Here is a 23,214-nt window from a genome sequence, read left to right as displayed (position 1 = left end):
TAGTGAATTACATAATAAAGAAGCATGGTCTTGCCACCCCAAACATAAGCTAGAGACCTGGTCCTCCTGCTCTCATTTCAGTTCAACCCATTCTCCTGGCTTCCCCAACCAAGACAATCTTTACTTAAGATCTTGCATTCAACTCCCTGTTTTTCCTTCTGGACATAGCTTTAATTCCATCTATGTTATTTAAAGAAATATGTAGTCATTTTTAAAATAAAAATACTATAATATATGCACATAATGTTTTAGCATTTATATGCTCATTAATGAATTTCCGACAATACATATGCAAGAATTATTCTAGGAAGGGACCGAGTTTTAGAACACATGAACATTCAACTTGAAGAGACATTACTAAACATCCTTCCCATCAACATGCTATGCCAAAACTGTATTCTACCAGTAACGAAAGTGACATATTGTAGATTCATGTACAAATTTTTCTAACTGAACTGTGTAAGAGAGCATCTCACACTGTTATTTTCAGTGACCAAGGGTCTGTTTTTACTTAATTTGACTTTATATATGATGTGAAACAATGACACAATTTTAGATTTTATCTTTATGAATAATCAATTTTCCTCTATTTTGTTATGCCAACGTAATATATATATGCTCAAGCCTCTTTCTGAGCTCTCTCTGACCATGCTAGCTATTCCTATGCCAACGCCATAATATGTAAACCGTGTACATTAATAGTTGTGATGGTTAACTCCAATCTTCAAGTCAATAAAATCTAGGATTACCTGGGAGATATGCCCTAGTTATGCCAGTGGGGGATTATCTTGATTAGCTTAATCTAGGAAGAACCACTACAGTGGGTGGCACCGTTTTTCTGGGCTGGAATCCTGGATTGTGGAAGTAGAAAGAACTGGGGGTAAGCTGTTACTGCTCCTGGTTCCTGACTGTGGATTTGGTGTGACCAGCTGCTTCATGCTTCCTCTCCTTTCTCACCTTTGCACCATGATGGACTTTACCCTTGAACTGGGAGCCAGAGTAAATCCTCTCTCCCTTAGAGCTGCTCAGTCAGGGAATGTGATGACTGCAGCAGGGGAAGAACTAAAATGCCCCTCTTCCTGCTTTTCTGCCTCAAAAGTGCTCTGGCTATTAATCTCATCAAGTCCATGAAAGCCTTGCTGGACTTTTGATTGGCAGACCTTTGAATCTGTAAGTCAATGTGAAGAAAATGGACATTTCCATAATATTCTATTTATTTAGAACATCTTCATAATTATTTTGTGTGGAATACTTGAACTATTTAGTTAGATTTATTTCCAGGCATTAAGGTGACTCTACTGTAAATCATATCTTAGTTATGTTTTTAGTTGCTTGATATGACAAAACAAACAAACCAATTTAAAAAAAAACCTATTGTACACTAATCTGATTTTTTTTGGAGACAGGGTTTCTCTGTGTAGTTTTGGTGCCTGTCCTGGATCTTGCTCTGTAGACCAGGGTGGCCTTGAACTCACAGAAATCCTCCTGCCTCTGCTTCCCAAGTGCTGAGATTAAAGGCATGCAGCACCACCGCCTGGCTTAATCTGATTTTTAACTACTTTGCCAAACTCTATTATTTCTAGATTTGTAGTTTCATGGGGGTGGGGGTTCCAATCATAAACTTATATTAACTGTAAAGTTATAGTTTTATTTCTTCCTTTGCAGTCCTTTGTCTCTGTATTTTTGTCACACCATGCTCACTAAATAAGAAAACAGTGACAAGGAGTAAAGTTAGTGACACCTTTCTCTTCTTTTTTTTTTTTTAAACGTCACTGAGGCAAAAGTTTTGTTTATCTTTATTTTAGACTTTACTTTCTGGCTTCTCTGAATTAATCAAAGCAAACAAATAATTGAATATAAGTAACAATTAACTGAAAGTTTCAGTGTCCAAGCATCTTGAAATTAAAATATTAAGGATTTATGTTTCATTCAATTTCAATAAAAGTTTTTAAGTAGTCAAATCATTGCGATTTTATTCTTGATACTGAGTCAGTTCAGTCTGCTTCATTGTTTGAAGCTTCATCAAAATTCTGAACAAGATCACCCTCCTCCTCCAGCAGTAAGTTGTGCTTTTCTATCATCATCTGCCAGGGTCCTGTAGTTTGTCAGTGCCAAGCTGGGTTAAGATCCTGGGTGGCATTTCTGTCAGCTGAGAATGGTGAAGTGTGTGTGTTGCCAGAGATGTCTGAATGTGGGTGGATTGCTCTTCCTTGGTTTGCAAACAAATTAAACTTGAGCATCAGATACTGCTTATTCCCAATGTCTGTAGGAAACTAGAGCTTTAGTATTTGCTATAGCAGAATCACTGGAGGACACGTCTTTCACTAATGCACAGTTGTGTATGATATGATGAGTTCCTTTGATTTATGATGGGCTCTTTCACTTTGGTGGAAAAGAGACCTGATGGGGGACTAGAGTTGCTTATCTTGAGATGTCAGGCAGACTAGCTAAGTAAGAGTCCTGCTTCTGATGCTAAAAGCCGTCGGGTCCAAAAGAAACGCAGGACAAATGGCTATCACCGTGCCTGCCTTTCAGCAGACCAAAGCTCACTCAGCACCCGGCTCCTCTCAGCTCTTCTCACCTTGCCCTATCTCACACTTCCCCAGCTCTTGGTCTTTCTTCCCCAAGCTTCTCATTCCTATATAACCCTCCCACGTCAGCCATGTACCTTCTTGGTCTCCTCTCTTTTGTGTACCGTTCTTCTCTTCCTTCTCACTCTCCTCCTCATGGCCCAGTCCATTCTGCTGGCCATGTTCTGTCTACTACTTTCTCTTCCTGCTCTGTACGCTCCCAAATGCTGCTGGCTATACTCTCCCTCATATCTACAATAAAAACCTTCCTTTTAACCATACCTTGGAGTGGTCATGTCCTCATTTTATACAGAAGTCAAATGTCCAACTGTTAGGACCTTCCTCTTCCTACTTTATTAGTACTTACAAAAGAGACATGAATCTGAGTTAAATTTAATCACATCTCTATTGAGGTTATTCTTAATTATTAATATGTAGATTTTCTGATAAGAACCTATACTAGCATACTTTCAATAAATTCAACTTGGACAAACTTCATCGATTTTTTTTTAACAGAAAATTAACTTCAATTTGCTATTATTTTGTTGAATGAAATAAAGCTGTAGTTTATTTGCCTATAATACTCTTGGTGACCAGGTCATGCTGGTCATAAAGGTTATGTAAAAGGGGATTGCTATCAATTTGTCCTTGTTATGATTTATTTAGAAAAATCTCCTAAAAATCTTACATGTTGAACTCTTAGATCCCAATGGCGGATACAATCACTGAGAGGTGGGGTGGACTATAAAGTACTAACTTCATCAATGTTCAAATCCACTGAGAAATTCACACTGAATGGGCAATTAGGAAGTGAAGCCTGTGAAGGAAATAGGTCACTGGGAAGAATGTCTTTGAAGGATATCCTTTGCCCTTGCCCCTTCCTATTTCTGTTTTAAGCCCTGCCATGGTAAGCAATGTTGCTTTGTCATCCCTTGCCATGATCACGTTCTGCCTCAACAGCCTAGAAATGTAACCAAGTATCTCTGGACTGAACTTTCTTAAATCATGAGCCAAAATATATAGCTCTCCAAGCCATTTATCATAGTGGCAAAAGTTAACACAGGCTTTATAAGCAGAATTATTTATACCTTCCAGAAACCTAAGTCATATATAAGTTGAAGAACTTCCAAACTAGCTACAACTTTCTAACTTACCCTGGTTCTTACACTGTAAAAATATACATCACATGTCTCATAGAAGAGTTTGGACTACAAGCCAGCACCTCAAGTGTTTTGGACAAAGAGGATCGACTGCCATGCTTTGAGAAAAAAATACCACCCTGGCTTGAGAGCTTGTTTTCCCTCTGCTATCACAACAATTGACAGAAGAACTGCAATAAGCTCCAAAGCCCAGGATTCCCCACTTCTCCATGGAAGACACATTCCAACACATGCAATGGATGTCTAAACGTAAGGAAGTACTGGCATTATAACTTACTGTTAATTATGCACTGAACATGCACTGTGGCCATAACTTACTGCTTTAGGCAAGACAGTCAACTAGCATATTTCTTTTTCTTCACAATTTCATGGACAGAAGATCTGTTGTTACCACAGACCTTAGCAACTTCAGCATAGAAATCTTTTTGTTTTCTTGCTAGATTAAAAGTTGCTACTATTATACTTATAGGAAGTACTTCAAGGCTTTTTGAGTTGGCATATCTCACGTGTTGAATTCTTGGACCCGACGGCGAATCCAATCACTGAAAGGTGGGTGGACTATAAGGTACTAACTTCATCAATGGGTCAGCCATTATGCCAGCCCTTATGCTTTAAGGTTGAGACACATAGCAGGAGTTACTTGAATTCAAACACTGATACATCAGCATATGTCTTCTGCTAAGAAAGCTACTAGTTGGGCGTACTATATACAATACTCTGAACAAAGGGATGATTCAGGTTCTGGGTGGAACTATGCATGACCAGCAAGTTCCTCACACTGCTCAGAATGATGCTCATTTTAAAGTTTGAGTCATTTCAGGAATTTTCCACTTAGTACTTTTAGACTTTTGTTGACCATGGGTAACTGGGACTGCAGAAAGGAACACAGTAGCTGGAGGATGGGTGGGGGTGGAAGCTAGTACAATAGTGAGAGGGTCAGTTGTAAGGGCAAATGCCCTTCCTTATACACAGCATCTCTTAGATACCCAAGGTTTGTCCAGGACAGTCTTGGTTTATACTTACTGTTTCAACATAATGATTTCCTATTCATGAAAGAAAGAAAGAGAGAGAGAGAGAGAGAGAGAGAGAGAGAGAGAGAGAGAGAGAGAGAGAAAGAAAGAAAGAGAGAGAGAGAAAGAAAGAAAGAGAGAAAGAAAGAAAGAAAGAGAGAGAGAGAAAGAAAGAAAGAGAGAAAGAGAGAAAGAAAGAAAGAAAGAAAGAGAGAAAGAAAGAAAGAAAGAAAGAGAGAAAGAAAGAAAGAAAGAAAGAAAGAGAGAGAGAAAGAAAGAGAGAGAGAAAGAGAGAGAGAAAGAAAGAAAGAAAGAAAGAGAGAAAGAAAGAAAGAAAGAGAGAGAGAGAGAAAGAAAGAGAGAGAGAAAGAGAGAGAGAAAGAAAGAAAGAAAGAAAGAAAGAAAGAAAGAAAGAAAGAAAGAAAGAAAGAAAGAAAGAAAGAAAGAAAGAGAAGGGGGGAATCCAATTTGAGTACAGGTGGAGGCTCTTTTTCATAGTAGAATATGCCAGAGGCTGTTGCATGGGCTCATATGACCGATTCTCCCACTTCACACTTGAATCCTCTTCCCTAGTTCTAAAGACTAGATAAACCCCAGAAATCAAAAGATGGGGAAAATTTATGCTTAAAGCTAAATATCCATTCACTGAAGTCAGCTATTCAGTTCACCAAATACAAAATTTACACAGGAAACAAAGAGCTGTTTGCCTATAAAGTCCATTATACACACAGTATGATCATCAACAACTAGACAGGACTGAGAAACACTATGGAAACACACTCTAGGAGTATCTGTGAAGACGTTTCTAGAAAGGTTTAACTGGGTAGAGAAGATCTACAGTACATGTAAATGGCATTATTCCAGGGGCTTGGGTTCTGGACTGAATCAAAAAGGAAAAGGTGACTGAACCCCATCATTCCCCTCCATCTGCTCCTGGACACAAGGTGACCACTGCCTTAAGCTCCTGCTGCCGTCATCCTCCAGCACATGAACTGCTCTGTCAAACTGTGACCCACAGCAACCCCTTTCTTCCTTCAGGTGCTTCTGTTAGGTATCCTGTTACAGAATGAGAAAGGAACTAATACACATGGGGGACTTCATCATAAGACTTTTGGTTGGGACCACACAAGAAACTATTATCTTCCCATTATAATTAATATATAATAAAATAATAAATTATCATGTTATTATTTACTTATTATTTTATTAAGTCTCCATAAATTATTTTATATTTACTTATCATTATTGTTATTGTTATTGTTACTGTTATTATTATTATCCCAACACATTCAAGTTCAAATAGGTCTCATTTTATCACAAACAGAAATATGCAAATGGAGGAAAATAGTAGCCTGAGAAGAACAGGGATAGTTTAAGTTCTAGTGTCTTTCCCTCCCACCATGATTGTTTTGTAAAGTAAGGTATTATGGTTAGTTTTAACTGACAACTTGACACACCTACAATCAACAAGAAAAAGTCTCAGTTAGAAACTATCTATACTGGATTGGACTGTAGGCATGCTTGTGGGAGACTGTCTTAAGTTAATTGATGTGAAAAGACCCAGTGTACTGTGGGTGGCAACATTCCCTAGGTAGGAGGTCCTGGGCTGTGTAGTAATGGAAAAATAGAGCTGAGTACAAACAAAGATTCAGGCCAGCATGTGTGTATTAATTTATCTCTGCTCTTGACTGTGGATATGATGAGACTAGCTGTTTGAAAGTTCCTGCCTCGACTTCCCTACAATGATTGAATTGTACATTGAAATAACCCCTCTTTTCCACTAATTTGCTTTTTATTGGGTATTTTATCAAAGTAAAAGAAACAGAACTAAAAGAGACATCTACCTTCATTTCATACAAAGCTCACTATTTTCAGAAGTCTAATTTATATATAAAAGAAAATCATGATTAAGTAGTATATCCTATTTTCTAAAGAATAGTTCAAAACCAGAATGCTATCTATATCTTCTCTTTTGAGGATCTCAGTATGTATCTCAGGTTATGTTTCAAACTCGGGGTCCTTCTGTTTTCAACCTCCCAAGTACTAGGATTATGTCATGATCATTACAAGAGCAGCCATTACAAGAAGTCAAAATAATCTTAGCACACTCTCCTGTTCATTTATTCATTTCGCCTAAAATATACATGAATTGTGGGAAAAACCCAAGTGTCCAATATCTTCTTTATTCCAATCTATCTGACACTGTCTGTCATTTAACATCACCAGAACACTAACCTGGGGGTAATCTAGACTATGCCATCTCAAAGGCCCTAACACTATGTCTGAAAAATAAGAGGTGTCAAAAATGCTTTCATCACCGGTGGCAGTGGTATACACCTTTAATCCCAGCACTGGGGGTGGGGGTGGGGGTGGGGAGGTGGTTAGAGGCAGCGGATCTCTGTGAATTTGAGGCCAGCCTGGTCTACAGAGTGAGTTGCAGGTCAGCCAGGATTGCTTCACAGAGAAACTCTGTCTCGAAAAACAAAACAAACAAAAAAAAATGCTTTTTGTCAGAAATGCTTTCAACAATAGTAATTAAAAGGCTTTATGACTTTTCTGACACCTACCTGTAGACTACCCAAATAACAGGGTTCATAACGTTCATAAATAAATGTTTTATTATTTCCCTTATAATACTAAGATAGTATTATGCCGGGCGGTGGTGGCACACGCCTTTAATCCCAGCACTCGGAGGCAGAGCCAGGCGGATCTCTGAGTTCGAGGCCAGCCTGGGCTATCAAGTGAGTTCCAGGAAAAGGCGCAAAGCTACACAGAGAAACCCTATCTTGAAAAACCAAAAGAGATAGTATTATATTAAAAACTCAAATCTTTACCAAGACAAACTCTCTTTAGCAAAATAGTAACAATTAAGCATCTACCTAATAGAATAACAAAAAATAAAGTGTTCTTAATATCACTCTGGAAATTATTACTAACCTGTTGAGGAGTAATAGTATCTCTATAACTTGGCAAAATTTTTAGAGTGACACTTCCACTAATATTTTTCAGTAACTCTTGTAATTCCTTTGGATTGTTTCCAACTTCATGGCCATTGACCTCCTTAATGATATCTCCCACATGAAGCAGACCTTGTCGATCTATCATTCCTCCATGAAGGATTCGGGCGATTACCAGATCATTATTTTCAACCCTAAATGTTACACCCTGTAGGAAATTATATATATAAAAAGAAAAGAATGATTTTATCTCAATAAGAATAAATATGTAAACATTATGAATACAAATAACATAATTCTGAAACCAGGTAGGTGAATTCTTTTCCCATGTTACTTCTTGTCCAGTCTCAACAAAGTAAGTGCAACTGTGACACCAGAAGAACACCGATGCGGTTGGGTTAACCCTTCAAATCTAGCTCTATTCCATAGACAAAGGAAGCTCAAGGAAACAACAAAGAGTCTCACCTTGTCCTGTTTGCCACATCATTGTTTTTAAGAATCACAAATAAAGAATGTAAAAAGAAGCAGTTAACTTCACTACTTACAGAGTCCCATTATACTTCAAATTTTAATCACAACTTTCTTTCTAGCTTTGGTGTTATCATTAGTAAGCAAACAGAAGTAATTTCTGAAAGGCTGGGAAGAAATGAAACAGTTTTCCTGTTCCCACTGGAATATTTATAGCTTCTAAGTCAGCTTAAGGTTTCGTTCTGATTACGTTTCATAGGCTACATAACTGACAGATCATCTGCTGTGTGTTCATACAAAGGCCAAAAAGACTGATAAAATAAGCATGAGCAGTTTCAACAGTATATCAAGAGCAGAGATTGGGCCGCACTATATTTAATATCTAAGAAAGCAGTGACTCATCTACTCACCAATGGCTCGCCAGCTCTTTTGTGAATACCAAGAATTCGGATGGCATCTACTGGCAATAACTGATTATTGAGAGAAGAATTATTCATTTCTGGGCTTGAGGGAGGCGAATCATAACACTTTGATGCCACAATATCATGGGCCTCCAGGAGCGACTGTAAGGAGTCAAAACAGCCTGTGCTTATTAGCTACTGATGGAACAAGTTGCTAAAAATAATTTATTAGTTCATTATCACTGTGGAGTACTAAAAGTTTCTAAGGACACATTATTAAATTCCCAGTATGAATTATGTCAAATACATATATAATCGTTTTAAGAAAAGCAAAACTAGATCATATTATTATCAACAAACAATATCATCTTCAAGTTTTCAGGTTTGAAGAGACTGGTAGAATTTAGTCTCATATTTTTAAAGTGTCATGTTCACTAGAAACCAAACCTGGGTTTCTAAGCCTGGTAGAGGGAGGTGACAAATTTCCTATCAACAGAGTCAGCATCTTCTTCAGTCTTTACTACTAATCTCTATCATCTATTCATAAGGTACAAAAACAGTCAAGTGACAAAGACTTTAAGTTTCAATATGTTGATATTTTAGTAATGTGATATACTTTTTACATTTATAAAAGGTATGCTAAAAAGATGTCTAAGAGAAAATAATTATCAGCAACTTCTATCATTAATAGGAAATTGCCAATTAATTAAAAACCAACTAAGGTTTTAGTCTATAAAAGATGTTTTGAAGATAAAAAAGAATCAGAAATGGCTCCAGATAAAATACACATTTTGCTTCCTCTGCTTATTGTATGTATGCTACTATGGATGATTCTCAGGTAGTTGTCTAGGAATGTCTTTTTTGTATACTAAATATTTTCTTAAAGGAGTTAAGTTTTAACTCAATACTTGTCATAACTCTAAACTAAAAAATTTCTGACTATGCAGAATATAAGTTCAAACACGACAAATTACAATAGAAGAGGAGAGCAAGTATCAACACATTCAAGACAGAAACAATCTGAGTTTTAGCTTAATTGGTAATTCCTGATAATTTCATAAAATCATTTGCAAGATATTGGAAAACAATTTAAAAACAGGGTTAGGAAGACAGCTCAGTCAGTAAGGTGCTTGCCTCCCAAACGTAAGTACTGTGTACAGATTCTTAGTACTCATATAAAAAGTTGGATATAGTGGTGAATGTCTGCAATCCCAGCTCTGTGAAACAGACACAAGAGTATCTCTAGGTCTCACTGGCCAATTGGTAAGCTCCAAGTCCAGTAACAAACTGTCTCAAAAAAAAAAAAAAAAAAAAAAGGAAGGGAGGGAGGGGGAGGGAGGGAAGGAGGGAGGGAGGGAAGAAAGAAGGAAAGAAGGAAGGGAGGGAGGGAGAGAGGAAGGAAGGGAGGAAGGAAAAGGTGGAAAGTAGCTGAGGAAAACAGACTTGACCACTAGACTTTGCATACATGCACACACAAAAAACACACATGCAAAGACATCTACACACATAGCTGAGGAGCCCCCATGGAACTGGACCAGGCCCTCTGGATAAGTGAGACAGTTGATTAACTTGAACTGTTTAGGAGGCCCCCCAGGTAGTGGGACCGGGACCTGTCCTTGGTGCATGAGCTGGCTTTTTGGAACCTAGGGTCTATGCTGAGACACTTTGCTTAGCCTTGGTGCAGGGAGGAGGGGACTGGACCTGCCTCAACTGAATCTACCAGGCTGGGCTGACTCCCAGGGGAGACTTTGCCTTGGAGGAGGTGGGAATGGAGGGGTGGATTTTTTGGGGTGGGAGGCTAGGGGGTGGGAGGAGGGAGGACAGGGGAATCCATGGCTGATATGTAAAATTAATTATAAAATAAAAATATTTAAAAAAATTTCAAAATGGGAAAGAACTTAGAAATCTAAGTGAAAGATTTTTCTAATAAAGTTGGAAGTTATTCAAAGCTCTAACCAAGGCTTCTATTTTGAGGCCAGGCTTTTTGCTCCTGTGACTACACGAAACACTATTAATACAGTTTTATCTCTCTGGTCAAGAATTTTCATGTGCTCCAGATTCATGTACGAAAAGGCTGCTCACCCCTGGCTAAAGGCAGGAAAATTTAAATGTCAAAAGGAGTAACTATTACAGAGAATTGCAACTCCACAATTAGGGGGGAAAATCTCATAGGTCAAAAAAGCTATTTAGCAAATAAAAGGACTAAAAAGCATCATTTGTTATCATTTGAAGCTGATGTTTTCAACAACTGTTATTATGAAAATTGGTAAAGAATAGGACCCATCATTCTGCTACCTTTCCAAGAGGAAATGTTACAGGCCAGTAGGGCAGCTCAAGATAAACTCTGGGTTTACAGAACAATGCCACCTTACATATAGACAATGAGACAATTTGGAAACTGTTATTTTCCAATCCCTAATGAAAATATTGATTTAGGCAAGGATTATTAATTTGTTTTTATCAAGAGGTTAAGTGGTTGTTAGGAAATAACACCAGTATAATGTCAGCCTGGTGTGGTGACATACTCTGATAGTGCTTATACTCTGGAGGCCAAGGTAGGAGAGAATAGTAAATTAGAGGCCAGCTTGTGCTATATAACCAGACCCCACCCCAAAAGAAATAATTAATACACCCCCAAATAAGAAAGTATCTGTATAATGTAAGAATAACAACACGCTAGATTACTTCCCAGTGAAGACAGTGTCACAGAAAGGATTAGACTGTCACAGCTCTTAAACAAGGAACCAGGTATTCTACATCTTCTGATACAGTCAGCTCATTTTGCATCATCATTTAAGATGCATTTGAGCTTGAAGTAGTGCACTAAAGTGTTGGAGCCCACTAGATTTCCTAGGGGCTGTACCCAGCAGGACTGCATAGGAAGCTGATGGGACCACAGGCCTGAGTATCAGGTGTTTGTAAGGGTCTACACTTGACTGTAACTAGCAACGGGGAGGTCTTTTGCTCCACCCCTTGGCATTGTTATAAACAGACCTGGGCCAGTGGATAAGGATCCAGGCCCACTCAAGTCTATCCTGTGTTTCTCTCTCTTTTCTGTCCCCTCTATTTCTAACTAAGTCTCTTATCCCTCATTCCTCAAGAGTTCCTGGGGTAAATAAGTGTGGGGGCTAGTCCCCCACAGATGGCACCTGAACAGAGACAAAGAAAAAAATAAAAAATAAAAAAAACCTAGAACTTGGTGAAAGGATTGAGGGGGCGTTGCGAGTGTAGGCATGCCGATAAGAAACTGATAAATGAAGGCAACGGTATTTTATTCTCAGCTGTGAAATCATCGCAAGGCTACAGCATTAGCTTTCTCTCTATAAGCACACGCTCACTCTCTGTCTCTCTCTCTTCTATCTATAAAATTTAAGAAAGGAAGAAAATGGAAATATTGGGTTAGCAATACAGAGAAGAAAAAGCTTGGGGTAAAGTAGGATAAGATAAGCCTAACTGTGGGGCTATGAACTATGGGGCTATGAATGCAAACTGGGGGGAAAAATCTATCTTCTCTAAGCTTTATGGGCAGAGAAAAGCTCTTCTTTGAGCCTATTGGGTAGAAAAGGGATTCCTAGGTCCAAGCAGTGGAGGAAAGAAATTTCCCCTGCAGCAGGTGTGGACGGAAGCACAAATGCTCTGCTCCATCAGCAGTGCATGCCAAAAAGCTTAGAGGACAGAAGTCTTGGGAAAAAGTTGGTCTTTCTTTTTCTTGGGGGAAAAAAAAAAAGCTAAAAAGCCTTTCAGAACTTTCTCAGTTTTGTTTCTGTAAGGAAAAATTAGTTTCACCTGGGTGGGAAAATCCCCCGAGGCAAGGGCCTGATGAGAAAGTGCAGAGCAGCTTGAGGAAGCTGGTGGTGCCACAAAGAAGGTAGGGAAGCCAAGCTGGTCAGAGACACTGTCTGAGGAAGGAGCCAGGCCGCCGGGACAGGACAGAGAGCTATCCAGGAGAGCAGCTTTCTTTTCTACCAGAGAAAGAACCTTCTGAAACAGATGCTTTTGGTTTGCCTCACTGACCCAGAGTGAAACCCTAAGCATTTTGCCTCAGAGAATAAGCCCCAGCCTGAGCATGAGGGCAAATGGACATGAAACCACTCAGGACCTGGGTCAGAGAAAAGATCTAATTAGACAGGTATACCTGTTAAACAGTGGCACAGGCATCCTAAAGCAAGCTTAGGAAAGAAAAATCTCCATCTACAGAAGCGAAACCCTGGAAAGGGAACCGGAAAGTTTGCTAGCGTACCTGAAAGGCTTTCTGAGAAATGTAGTATCAAGGTTTGAAACAGGGCCTTATATGGTCTAATAGCTGCACAAGAAATTTTTGCTAAGAGCTTTACAGCAGTTCAATATGGGAATTTCACCTTCAGCTAAGACTAGGCTTTACGGTAGCTTTTCTGCTGTAACAGAAATGTTTGAATTATGGCACAGGGAAGGTGTTATGAATTTGGGTAAAGGGACAGCCTCTGTTTAGAAACCGTTTACCACTGAGAGCACATCTCTGCCGGTTCTGGAATGGCTGAAAGAACTTGGTGGGAAAGGCAACTTTGGGGTGTGGCTTTGTCCCAAGAATGTGACAGCTCCCTAGCAACAAGTGTTACAACTCCATAACAACAGAACTCACTAAATCCCAATGTTGAAAGAGCCATTGACAAATCTTGTTTCCAACTTTCGGAAGAACTTTTAGTATAATATCAAAGCTGACTAAACTCTGAACTTTAGAAATGATTTGCTTACTTCTGGTCTTGTTAACAGTTTAGCTAAAAAATCTTTTCTAGTTGTTAAGTATCTTACAGATGTTTGTTTTAGTGTTAAGTTAGTTCTGTTATATGTAAAGTGATAATAATTAAGAAATCTCTCCTAGATATCTTTTCTAAATCTCTTCTAGGTATTAAGAAATTTCTAGGTGTTTGAATAAATCTATAGAATTTCTTTAAGACATGCAGTAATAAATGGCCATGCTGGTTGTAAATGCAAGTTTAAATAAGTATATTTGCTAAGGTAGTATAAGAAGTATATTTACTAAGGTAGTTCTATAGAATGTAAGTAAGACTTAGGTAAGGTTTATAAAGTAAACCTATAGTAAAAGTTTAAATAAGAAATGTAAAGGCTTCAGTAGGACTTAGTGTTTGTAGAGTAGTCCTATAGAATGTAAGTTCATTATGTAGGCTTGAATGAGACTTGGGTAAGGTTTATAAAGTAGTCCTATAGAATGTAGGTTTAAATAGGTCATATACTTAGAAAAATGTAGGTTTAGAATATATAGGCTGGGCTCTCTCTGCCGTTAGTCTTTCTCTAGGTGTAGTGTCTCAAAGGCTGTAGAACCTTGCTGTTCACCTTTCCTGGAGCACCATCTCTGCGGGGCTTTCCAAACTTCTGCTTGCCCTTAGCCTTTCTCGTGGCTTGGCTTGTTCATTTTTCACCACGGCTTTCTTTATAAAAAGCTTGCAGACCTCGTGCATCTGCCACCTGCACAGCGTTGATGCCTTGAGTGTCTCCGCTTCTGAGACCCTCTGGCTGCTGGAGCTTGTACTGGCTCTTGGATGATGCCTCATGGGTCTCAGCCATGGACATCTAGCTGCTATTTTCTGAAGCTGGCAGTCTCTGGAGCTGCTGCTTCTTGTTATTGGTGGCCTTTGGAACTGCCAAGTCTGCTATGGATATTGTTTTTCCCAGGTTGGGAAAACCTACTCTTCATATCCTTAGACCTAAAGCCTGGAGTAAATAATAGTGGGGGCTGGTCCCCACACTTAAGAAGTGAATCATCAACCCTTTAATCAGAACTTATCAGAAAATCAACCAGGTAAAACTCAGGAAGTGGACACTGAAGATAATAGCTTAGTCTCTTCAACAAAATACCACAGTAAATAGGGCAATGGGAATCCCACAGATGAGGGTTGTAAATTCATATATATATCCCCAAGATTCTCCACTGCCCTCAAGATAAAATTCAAATACTTTATACTGCCTTACATGAACTCAATCACTTAGACCCTTATAAACAGTGTCTTAAGAAAGCAAAGGAGTGTTACTATCTTATTCTGAGGGCAAAGATTGCAGGGAAAACATTAACGCTTTCTTCTTCACTGAGAGTAACTTGGAATTAGCCAATGAAATAGCATTTTTTTTCCTTACTAAAATGCAGTGTCTGTCTTAGCATGAGTGGCCACACATGGCTAGATGCATTTTGGGGTTCCTAGTCACTTGTTACTTTCCTAATATTCTCCACTACCATACACTCTTAACTGTTACAGGTTTAAAATAAAAATTTCCCACCTTTTTTTCATTTTTTAAAACTATAGAACAAAGTATGCTATGTAACAGCTTCTATCCTTAGCAAACTTCCTGTCATCTTTTTTTATCATGGGTATCATTGAATTCACCTAGATACTGTAGCAATACTAAAAAAAAAAAAAAAAATGGTCCAAAATAGGCCAAAGCAGGAATGAGAAACAGTGGTATTAATGAAGAAAAAAATGGGAATCAAGATGGTTCAGAGGTAAAGGCTCCTGCAGCAACCCTGACCACCTGAGTTCAATCTCAGGGATGGATCTACATGGTAAAAGGAGAGAACAGACTCCCACAGGGTGTCCTATGACCTCTGTGTATCTACCATGCACATGCTCCTCACCCAATAATAAAGGAACAAAAAAAAATGCTAAATCAACAAATAAAAAAAAGTGGCATCAACATTGTCAAAGTGAGGAGAATTATTCCTGGGATGTCTTCTGATGGTCAGGGCTAATTGACAGCACAAAAGAAAAGCCAAGGTCAAACCGAATCCAAGAATACATCAAAACAATTATCCATCACGACCAAGTAGGATTCATCCCAGGGATGCAAGGATGGTTCAACATACGAAAATCAGTCAATGTAATACACCATATAAACAAACTGAAAGAAAAAACCCACATGATCATCTCCTTAGATGCTGAAAAAGCCTTTGACAAAATCCAACACCCCTTCATGATAAAGGTCTTAGAAAGATCAGGAATACAAGGAACATTTCTAAACATAATAAAAGCAATTTATAGCAAGCCAACAGTAAACATCAAATTAAATGGAGAGAAGCTCAAAGCGATACCACTAAATTCAGGAACAAGACAAGGCTGTCCACTCTCCCCATATTTATTCAATATAGTACTAGAAGTTCTAGCTAGAGCAATAAGACAACAAAAGGAGATCAAAGGGATACAAATTTGCAAGGAAGAAGTCAAACTTTCTTTTTTTTTAAGATTTATTTATTTATTATGTCTACGATGTTCTGCCTGTATGTTGCCTGCATGCCTGAAGAGGATGCCAGATCTCACAGATGGTTGTGAGCCACTATGTGGTTGCTGGGAATTGAACTCAGGACCCCTGGAAGAGCAGCCAGTGCTCTTAACCTCTGAGCCATCTCTCCAGCCCCAAACTTTCACTATTTGCAGATGATATAATAGTATACATAAGTGACCCCAAAATCTCTACCAGGGAACTCCTACAGCTGACAAACTCCTTCAGTAAAGTGGCAGGATACAAGATCAACTCAAAAAATCAGTAGCCCTCCTATACATAAATGATAAAAGGGCTGAGAAAGAAGTCAGAGAAACATCACCCTTTACAATAGCCACAAATAATATAAAATACCTTGGGATAACACTAAACAAGTGAAGGACTTTTTGACAAGAACTTTAAATCTCTAAAGAAGAAATTGAAGAAGATATCAGAAAATGGAAGGATCTCCATGCTCATGGATAGGTAGGATTAACAGAGTAAAAATGCAATCTTACCAAAAGCAATCTACAGATTCAATGCAATCCCATCAAAATCCCAACACAATTCTTCACAGACTTGGAAAGAAAAATACTCAACTTCATATGGAAAAACAAAAGACCCAGGATAGCTAAAAGAATCCTATACGATAAAGCAACCTTTGGAGGCATCACCATCCCTGACCTCAAACTCTACTATAGAGCTATAGTAATAAAAACAGCTTTGGTACTGGTATAAAAACAGACATACCGACCAATGGAATCAAATTGAAGACCCTGACATTAATCCATGCACATATGAACACCTGGTTTTTGACAAAGGAGCCAAAACTATACAATGGAAAAAAGAAAGTATCTTCAACAAATGGTGCTGGCATAACTGGATCTCAATATGTAAAAGATTACAAATAGATCCCTATCTGTCACCATGCATAAAACTCAAGTCCAAGTGGATCAAAGACCTGAACATAAATCCAGTTACACTAAACTTAATAGAAAAGAAAGTAGGAAGCACTCTTGAACGCATTGGCACCGGAGACCATTTCCTAAATAAAACACCAACAGCACAGACCCTGAGCACAACAATTAATAAATGGGACCCTCGAAACTGAGAAGCTTTTGCAGGCAAAAGACACAGTCAATAAGACAAAAAGACAGCCAGCAGAATGGAAAAGATCTTCACCAACCCCACATCTGACAGAGGATTGATATCCACAGTATATAAAGAACTCAAGAAACTAGACATCAAAATACTGAACAGTCCAATTAAAAAATGGGCTAAAGAGCTAGACAGAGAATTCACAAAAACAAGAACTACAAATAGCTGAAAGACATTTAAAGAAATGCTCAACATCCTTAATCATCAGAGAAATGCAAATCAAACGACTCTGAGATACCACCTTACACCTGTCAGAATGGCTATGATCAAAAACACCAATGACAGTCAATGTTGGAGAGGATGTGGAGCAAAGTGAACACTCCTCCACTGTTGGTGGAATGTAAACTTGTACAACCACTGTGGAAATCAAGTATGGCGGTTTCTCAGAAAATTAGGAATCAAACTAACTCAAGACCAGCCATACCACTCTTGGCATATACCCAAGGAATGCTGATTCATACCATAAAGATACATGCTCAGCTATGTTCATAGCAGCACTATCTGTAATAGCCAGAACCTGAAAACAACCTAGATGCCCATCAACGGAAGAATGGATGAAAAAAAGTGGTACATATACACAATGGAGTACTACTCAGCAGAGAAAAACAATGAAAGCATGAAATTTGCAGCAAATGGATGAACTAGAAAATATCATCCTGAGTTGAGTAACCCAAAACCCAGAAAGACAGTCATGGTATGTACTCACTCATAAGTGATTCTAGATATAAAATAAAGAACAATCAGACCACAACCCATAGTAACACATGGAGGCTATATATAATAGCATGAGGTCCCTAGGACGACTGTGGCTTATAATAAATTTCGGTTTTAAACTTTCATTATTGAAAAAAAAATAGCCAAATGAATGGAAACACATGAACTATGAACCAAAGGCTGAGGGGCCCCAGCTGGATCAGGCCCTCTGAATAGGTGAGACAGTTGATTGGCTTGATCAGTTTGGGAGGCAACTAGGCAGTGGGACCAAGTCCTGTGCTCATTGCATGATGATTGGCTGTTTGAAACCTGGAGCTTATGCAGGGACACTTGGCTCATCTGGGAAGGGACTGGACCTGCCTGGACTGAGTCTACCAGTTGATCAGTCCTCGGGGGAGGATTTTGCCCTGGAGGAGGTGGGAATGGGGGTGGGCTGGGGTAAGGGGAGAGGGTAGGAGGGAGAATAGGGAACCCGTGGTTGATATGTAGAACTGAATGGTATTGTAAAATAAAATAAATAAAATTTAAAAAAAAAGCCAAGGTTTTTTTTTCTGTGACACACACTGTACATTTTTTGTGATGTACTTAGCCATGTATGTGTGTTTACGTTCCTTTAACATCAGGATATAGAATACCTAGTCTAAACCAGGCGCAGCGTAGTGTACACACCTTTAATCCCAGCACTCATGAGGCAGAGCCAGATGATCTCTATGAGTTTTGAGGCCAGCCTGGACTACAGAGTGAGTTCCAGACAGCACCAAAGTACACAGAGTAACCCTGTCTCAAAAAAACCCAAAACAACAAAAGAAACAAACAAAAGAATACCCAGTTAGGACTTACAGACTTCTTAAACAGGCCCTACACACACTGCATTACTTCAGTGTGGAAGGAGAAAACTGTGGAAGAAGACAGGGACAGGTTACCTGGAAGTGAGTTCCTTGAGTATCCCAACCAGTTCTGCCACATTTTCATCCACACTTATTAGAGACTGATATCTTCCAGGATTTCATTTACCAATTCAAGTTATTGTCACTGACCGCTTCTAATTTTGAATCTTCAAGTCTCTCATGAGCCTGAAAAGACAACAATAGATTATCATAATATTGCTGATGTGTTTTGTTCCAACCAATATTTCACTGGTTTATATTTTTCTTAGTTTTACAAGATATTCTTAGAGAGTGGACAAGGTGGTCAGTGGGTGAAAGCACTGGCTGCCAAGCCTGAGGACCTGAGTTCTATCACTGGATCCCACATGGCAGGAGAGAACTGACTCCTGAAAGGTGTCTTCTGACCTCCACAAGCACCATGGCATGCACGCACGCACAAATATAAGAAAAAGATATTAGAGGTCTAATTTACTCAAGTAATATATATATATTATATATAAAATTGTTTTTTCCGAGACAGGGTTTCTCTGTGTCATTTTGGTGCCTGTCCTGGATCTCGCTCTGTAGACCAGGCTGGCCTCGAACTCACAGAGATCCACCTGGCTCTGCCTCTCGAGTGCTGGATTAAAAGTGTATGCCACTGCCGCCTGGCTATATTTAATATTTTAATCAGAGGCAATAGATGGATTTTATAAATACAGCATAAAATATAATGACTTTGGTCTTTATTCCTAAACACCATGAAATACTCATTTTTATAATTACTGCTAAAAAAAACTGAATAGGCCAGATGCTATGTAAAGAGCATATGCATATGCTACACTCTACTCACCAACTAGATATTTAACAGAGGCTTGAACTCTGGATACTGTTATATTTTATTAAAGTAAACAATAAAGGATAAAAATATAAAAACATAACCATCATACATGTTACTCTTTTTAAAAATCATTCAAAAAAGAAGTGAGTCAGGTATACTGGCATGTTTTTAACCCCAATACCGGGGAATCTGGAGGCAGGCTGGTTTGAGGGCAGTGCCTGGGCTACAAAAAGTGCCATCTTGAAAACAAAATCCAGACAGATACACACATACAACAAACAAAAACAAAAAATCATTTGGAAACTCCAGAACCCTGAAGCTAGTACTTTTCATGTTTGAAAATCTAGCCTAGGGATAGCTCAATGGTAATGTCCTTTCTTAATGCATATTGGGTTCAATAGCTAGTAATGAAACATTAAAATATCAACTTGAGGAGGCAGTTCTGAGCAGTCTGAAAAATCTCATACTTTGATTAAGAGGGCAACCTCTTCCATATATGTACCTTAAAAAAAAAAAAAAAAGTTGGGCTGGAGAGATGGCTCAGCCATTAAAGGCTAGGCTCACAACCAAAAAAAAAAAAAAAAAGTCTTCTTTCTATGCTCTCATACTATCTCAATTGCAAACCTTTTTTAAATAATAGGAGTAAACCAGGATTCTGAATTCAAATTGAGAAGGAAGACTACACAGGCTCCATCATTAGGTTTTCTTTTGACAAATAGTTGCTCACTAATTCTAAAGACAGGAAAAGGTAACGGCTAAGACTTAATTCAGAAGACCAAGTAGGATGACAGATTTTATACTGATTTCTTGTAATTCATTTTCACAAATGCTGAATAGAAATCTCTATTTCCAGTGTCCTATTACTTTGATGTTTTCCATGTTGTATGGATCATTAATCAGAGTAGATGCTTGAGAATCCAAATACAACATCTGTAACTTGTAAATGATAATAATTTTTTTACATATGCTTTTTTTTTCAAGGTGATTTACAAGAGTACTCCCTCCCCACCATTAGACAAATTCCCTTTTCCTCTAAGAGACAGTTTCTATGTTGCTAGAGTGACCTTGATCTGTGGGCTCAAGAAATCTTTCTGTCTCAGAATCTGTCTGAGTAGTTGGGACTGCAGGCTGAGTCATCACCCCCAACAAAGTAAACTCTTAATTGGAAGAGATTGTAAGAAAGACCTGAGAAGAAAACATTTTCTGAAGTTATGAAACAGATTGATAAAAGAAGCAGCAGCTTTGGTTAAACATAAGGGAAATGCAAACGACCTAATATAATCTAAATAAACAATTCTATTTGACTTCGATAAGAAAAAAAAAACGACAAAACCAGAAAATGCAACAAAGAGTAAGGACGGGGAAGCTCTCCCTTTCCTGAAGGCCCCTCCCCTGCCGCTGTAAGGACCAGCCCTTCCAGGACAGGTGTGCCATTGCTTCTTTCACAACCCTTCCCTTAGGTGTCTGTCCTCCACTGCTTCAAAGGCTACCTTGCCCCTCTGCCTTGCAGGATTTTGTTCTTAGGAAGAGCTGTAAAGGTTCTGTGTTCTCTACAACAGGATGATGACTGGTTTACTACATTCAAGAACTAAGTGAACAGGTTTTAAATGTTCCCCTGTGTTAGTCACATAATTAACATATATAAAGCTACGTGTAGACTGCTTAAATTCAGGCCTTCAGAACAGAAATGATTGCTGACTTGAATATTCATAATACATCTCCCTTCCTCTCAGCATGCCTTTATTACAAATTAGGTGATGCAAAGTGGTAACATGATAAAAACTACAGGCAGACAAGGGAGTGTCTCCTGTGAGGCTGGAACTTGAAGGTAACCCAAACACACCCAAAGTTCCTTCATCACAGATTGGTTTTATGGAAATAAAGGCTCTCAATATAAAAATACAAAAATTTTTAAGGAAGTGTTTCAGTGAAATTATGGCTATAGTAAGATTAAAATGGAGAACCAATTTCTGAAATGTATTCAAGATCAAGTTCACATCCAGGAATATGACACATGCCTGTAACCAAAACACTTGAGTGTGGAGGCAAGAGGATCAGATCAAGGCCATTCTTAGCTACACAGTGAGTCTGAGGCCAACTGGGACATGAGATTCCATCCAATTTTTTTTTTTTAAGATCAATTTCATTTTCTCCTAGAACAGAAATACAGGACTATAGTTGTAATATATAGTTATTAAAGTTCTAAGGCACTGTGAAAAAAAACTTGAGACCATTAATTAACTTTAACATCAAAACTTATTTAGTAATTTTCAGGAGGAAGTGCCAACTTGAACTTAATTCATCAAACTAAAAGGGTCACAGGAAACCCTAAAAACCAGTTAAGAGACAGTCGCAGTAGAGCACACCACCATAGGAGGCTAGCCTGGTCTACATAGCAAATTCCAGGTAGGCAACAAGGCTATAAAGTGAGACTCTGTATTTAAAAAACAAAAAAACAAAAAAAACCAAACCATTTAAAGGGCAAATGAGTCACATGTTTGATTAAACAAGTCTTTTCCTTTAAGAAACGGTCCTATTAGGAAGCCAGGAGAACTCAATAAAAAAGTATTTCACCTGTCACAAGTAGGAAAGAACTTGCCATGCTGATGATGTAAAAGTCTAGGATCAGATACAAATATGGACTAGCCTTCTTGTAAGTCCAGTTCTGCGGATCTTAGTCAGCAGGTGCAAATTAGAAAAACAAGCTGAGAATTTCTTCTAGAACTTCTGGCTATTTACTCTAGTCCTATTCTTACATAATTGCAGACAAAAAAAAAAATTTAAGTAACCAATGCTGTTTCTAATAATAATAGCATTAGTAAGGTAGCAGTGTTACTTAATGTCTGTGACCTTGCTTTGACCTTTAAAGAGCAAGGCTCATACATAAACTTTTTGTTTCTATTTTCTTACAGCAGGGCTAAGTATGTAGTCATTCCTTATTTGATCTTAAATCCCCAAAATCAGACAAGTCTACAAAGACCCCCAAATAAGAACTTGAATGAGCATGGAAACAAGAACATAGAGCTATGTTCCTTTCCTGCTGTGCATACGTGACATCAAACACAAAGAACTTGGATTCAAACAAAAGAGGAGGACTATACTAGCTAGAATGGAACTCTCTAATAGAAAGGACTTTTTAGAAATCATCTCACTGTCCAAATGGAGTTTAAACTTTGTTAGCTAAGTTATATCACAGAGCATATCAGTACAAATGCTATGATAGCAACAGAATCAGAGCCACACAGATAGATGCTAGTAATTACAGAATGGAATTTGCCATTTTTTTCTTTTTAAGAGAGAAGCAAGATATAAAAAAAAAGTCTGGCTTTAATAGTGTTCAGGGAAAACATGTAGGTTATCTTGTCATATTAGGGTTGGAAACAACATATGACACAAAAATCAAGCTGCAACACACATCCAAGTGTGTAACTTTATGTAACTATGTAAACATTTAAGCACTTCTAATCAAGAATCAGCAATGTCAGACACAAAAACTAGAGTCAAGACGCAAGTCCTATTACAGGCAAAAGGATAATTTCTCTTTATATAAAGGCCTTTTACAAACCAATGAACCAACTAATTAAGAATATGAACAAGAAATTCACAGGTAGGGAAATTAAAACTTCTAAACAAATGAAAAGATATAGAAATAAAAAACTATACAAAAATATTCCTTTTCTTCTCATTAAATTGTCAATATCCCTTGGTAATAGACCAAGTTAGTGAGAAAGTAGGAAAAAGACATTCTCATACATTTTTCTAGTGAGAACACACATGAGCAATTTAATTAAATCATACAAAATTAAGAGATTTTTCTAAGAATT

General features: G+C 38.2%; 2 protein-coding genes across 6 annotated transcripts in view; both read right to left on the bottom strand.

Annotated features, from left to right (window-relative positions):
- Window positions 1–23,214, bottom strand: part of LOC119086172 (MAGUK p55 subfamily member 6-like) — a 563,311-nt gene that overhangs the window by 455,567 nt on the left and 84,530 nt on the right. The window lies entirely within an intron of this gene.
- The window catches only part of Mpp6 (membrane palmitoylated protein 6), a 56,419-nt gene that overhangs the window by 19,842 nt on the left and 13,363 nt on the right, over window positions 1–23,214 (bottom strand). The window contains 6 exon segments of the mRNA XM_037203751.1: window positions 7,678–7,905; window positions 8,576–8,728; window positions 18,607–18,617; window positions 18,620–18,670; window positions 18,673–18,705; window positions 18,708–18,756. Of these exon segments, the coding sequence (XP_037059646.1) occupies window positions 7,678–7,905; window positions 8,576–8,728; window positions 18,607–18,617; window positions 18,620–18,670; window positions 18,673–18,705; window positions 18,708–18,756 (525 nt within the window).

Source organism: Peromyscus leucopus, chromosome 3 (assembly GCF_004664715.2).
Source record: "Peromyscus leucopus breed LL Stock chromosome 3, UCI_PerLeu_2.1, whole genome shotgun sequence".
Taxonomy (NCBI): domain Eukaryota; kingdom Metazoa; phylum Chordata; class Mammalia; order Rodentia; family Cricetidae; genus Peromyscus; species Peromyscus leucopus.
Note: the sequence above shows the minus strand (reverse complement) of the source record. Positions and strands in the feature narration are given on the sequence as shown.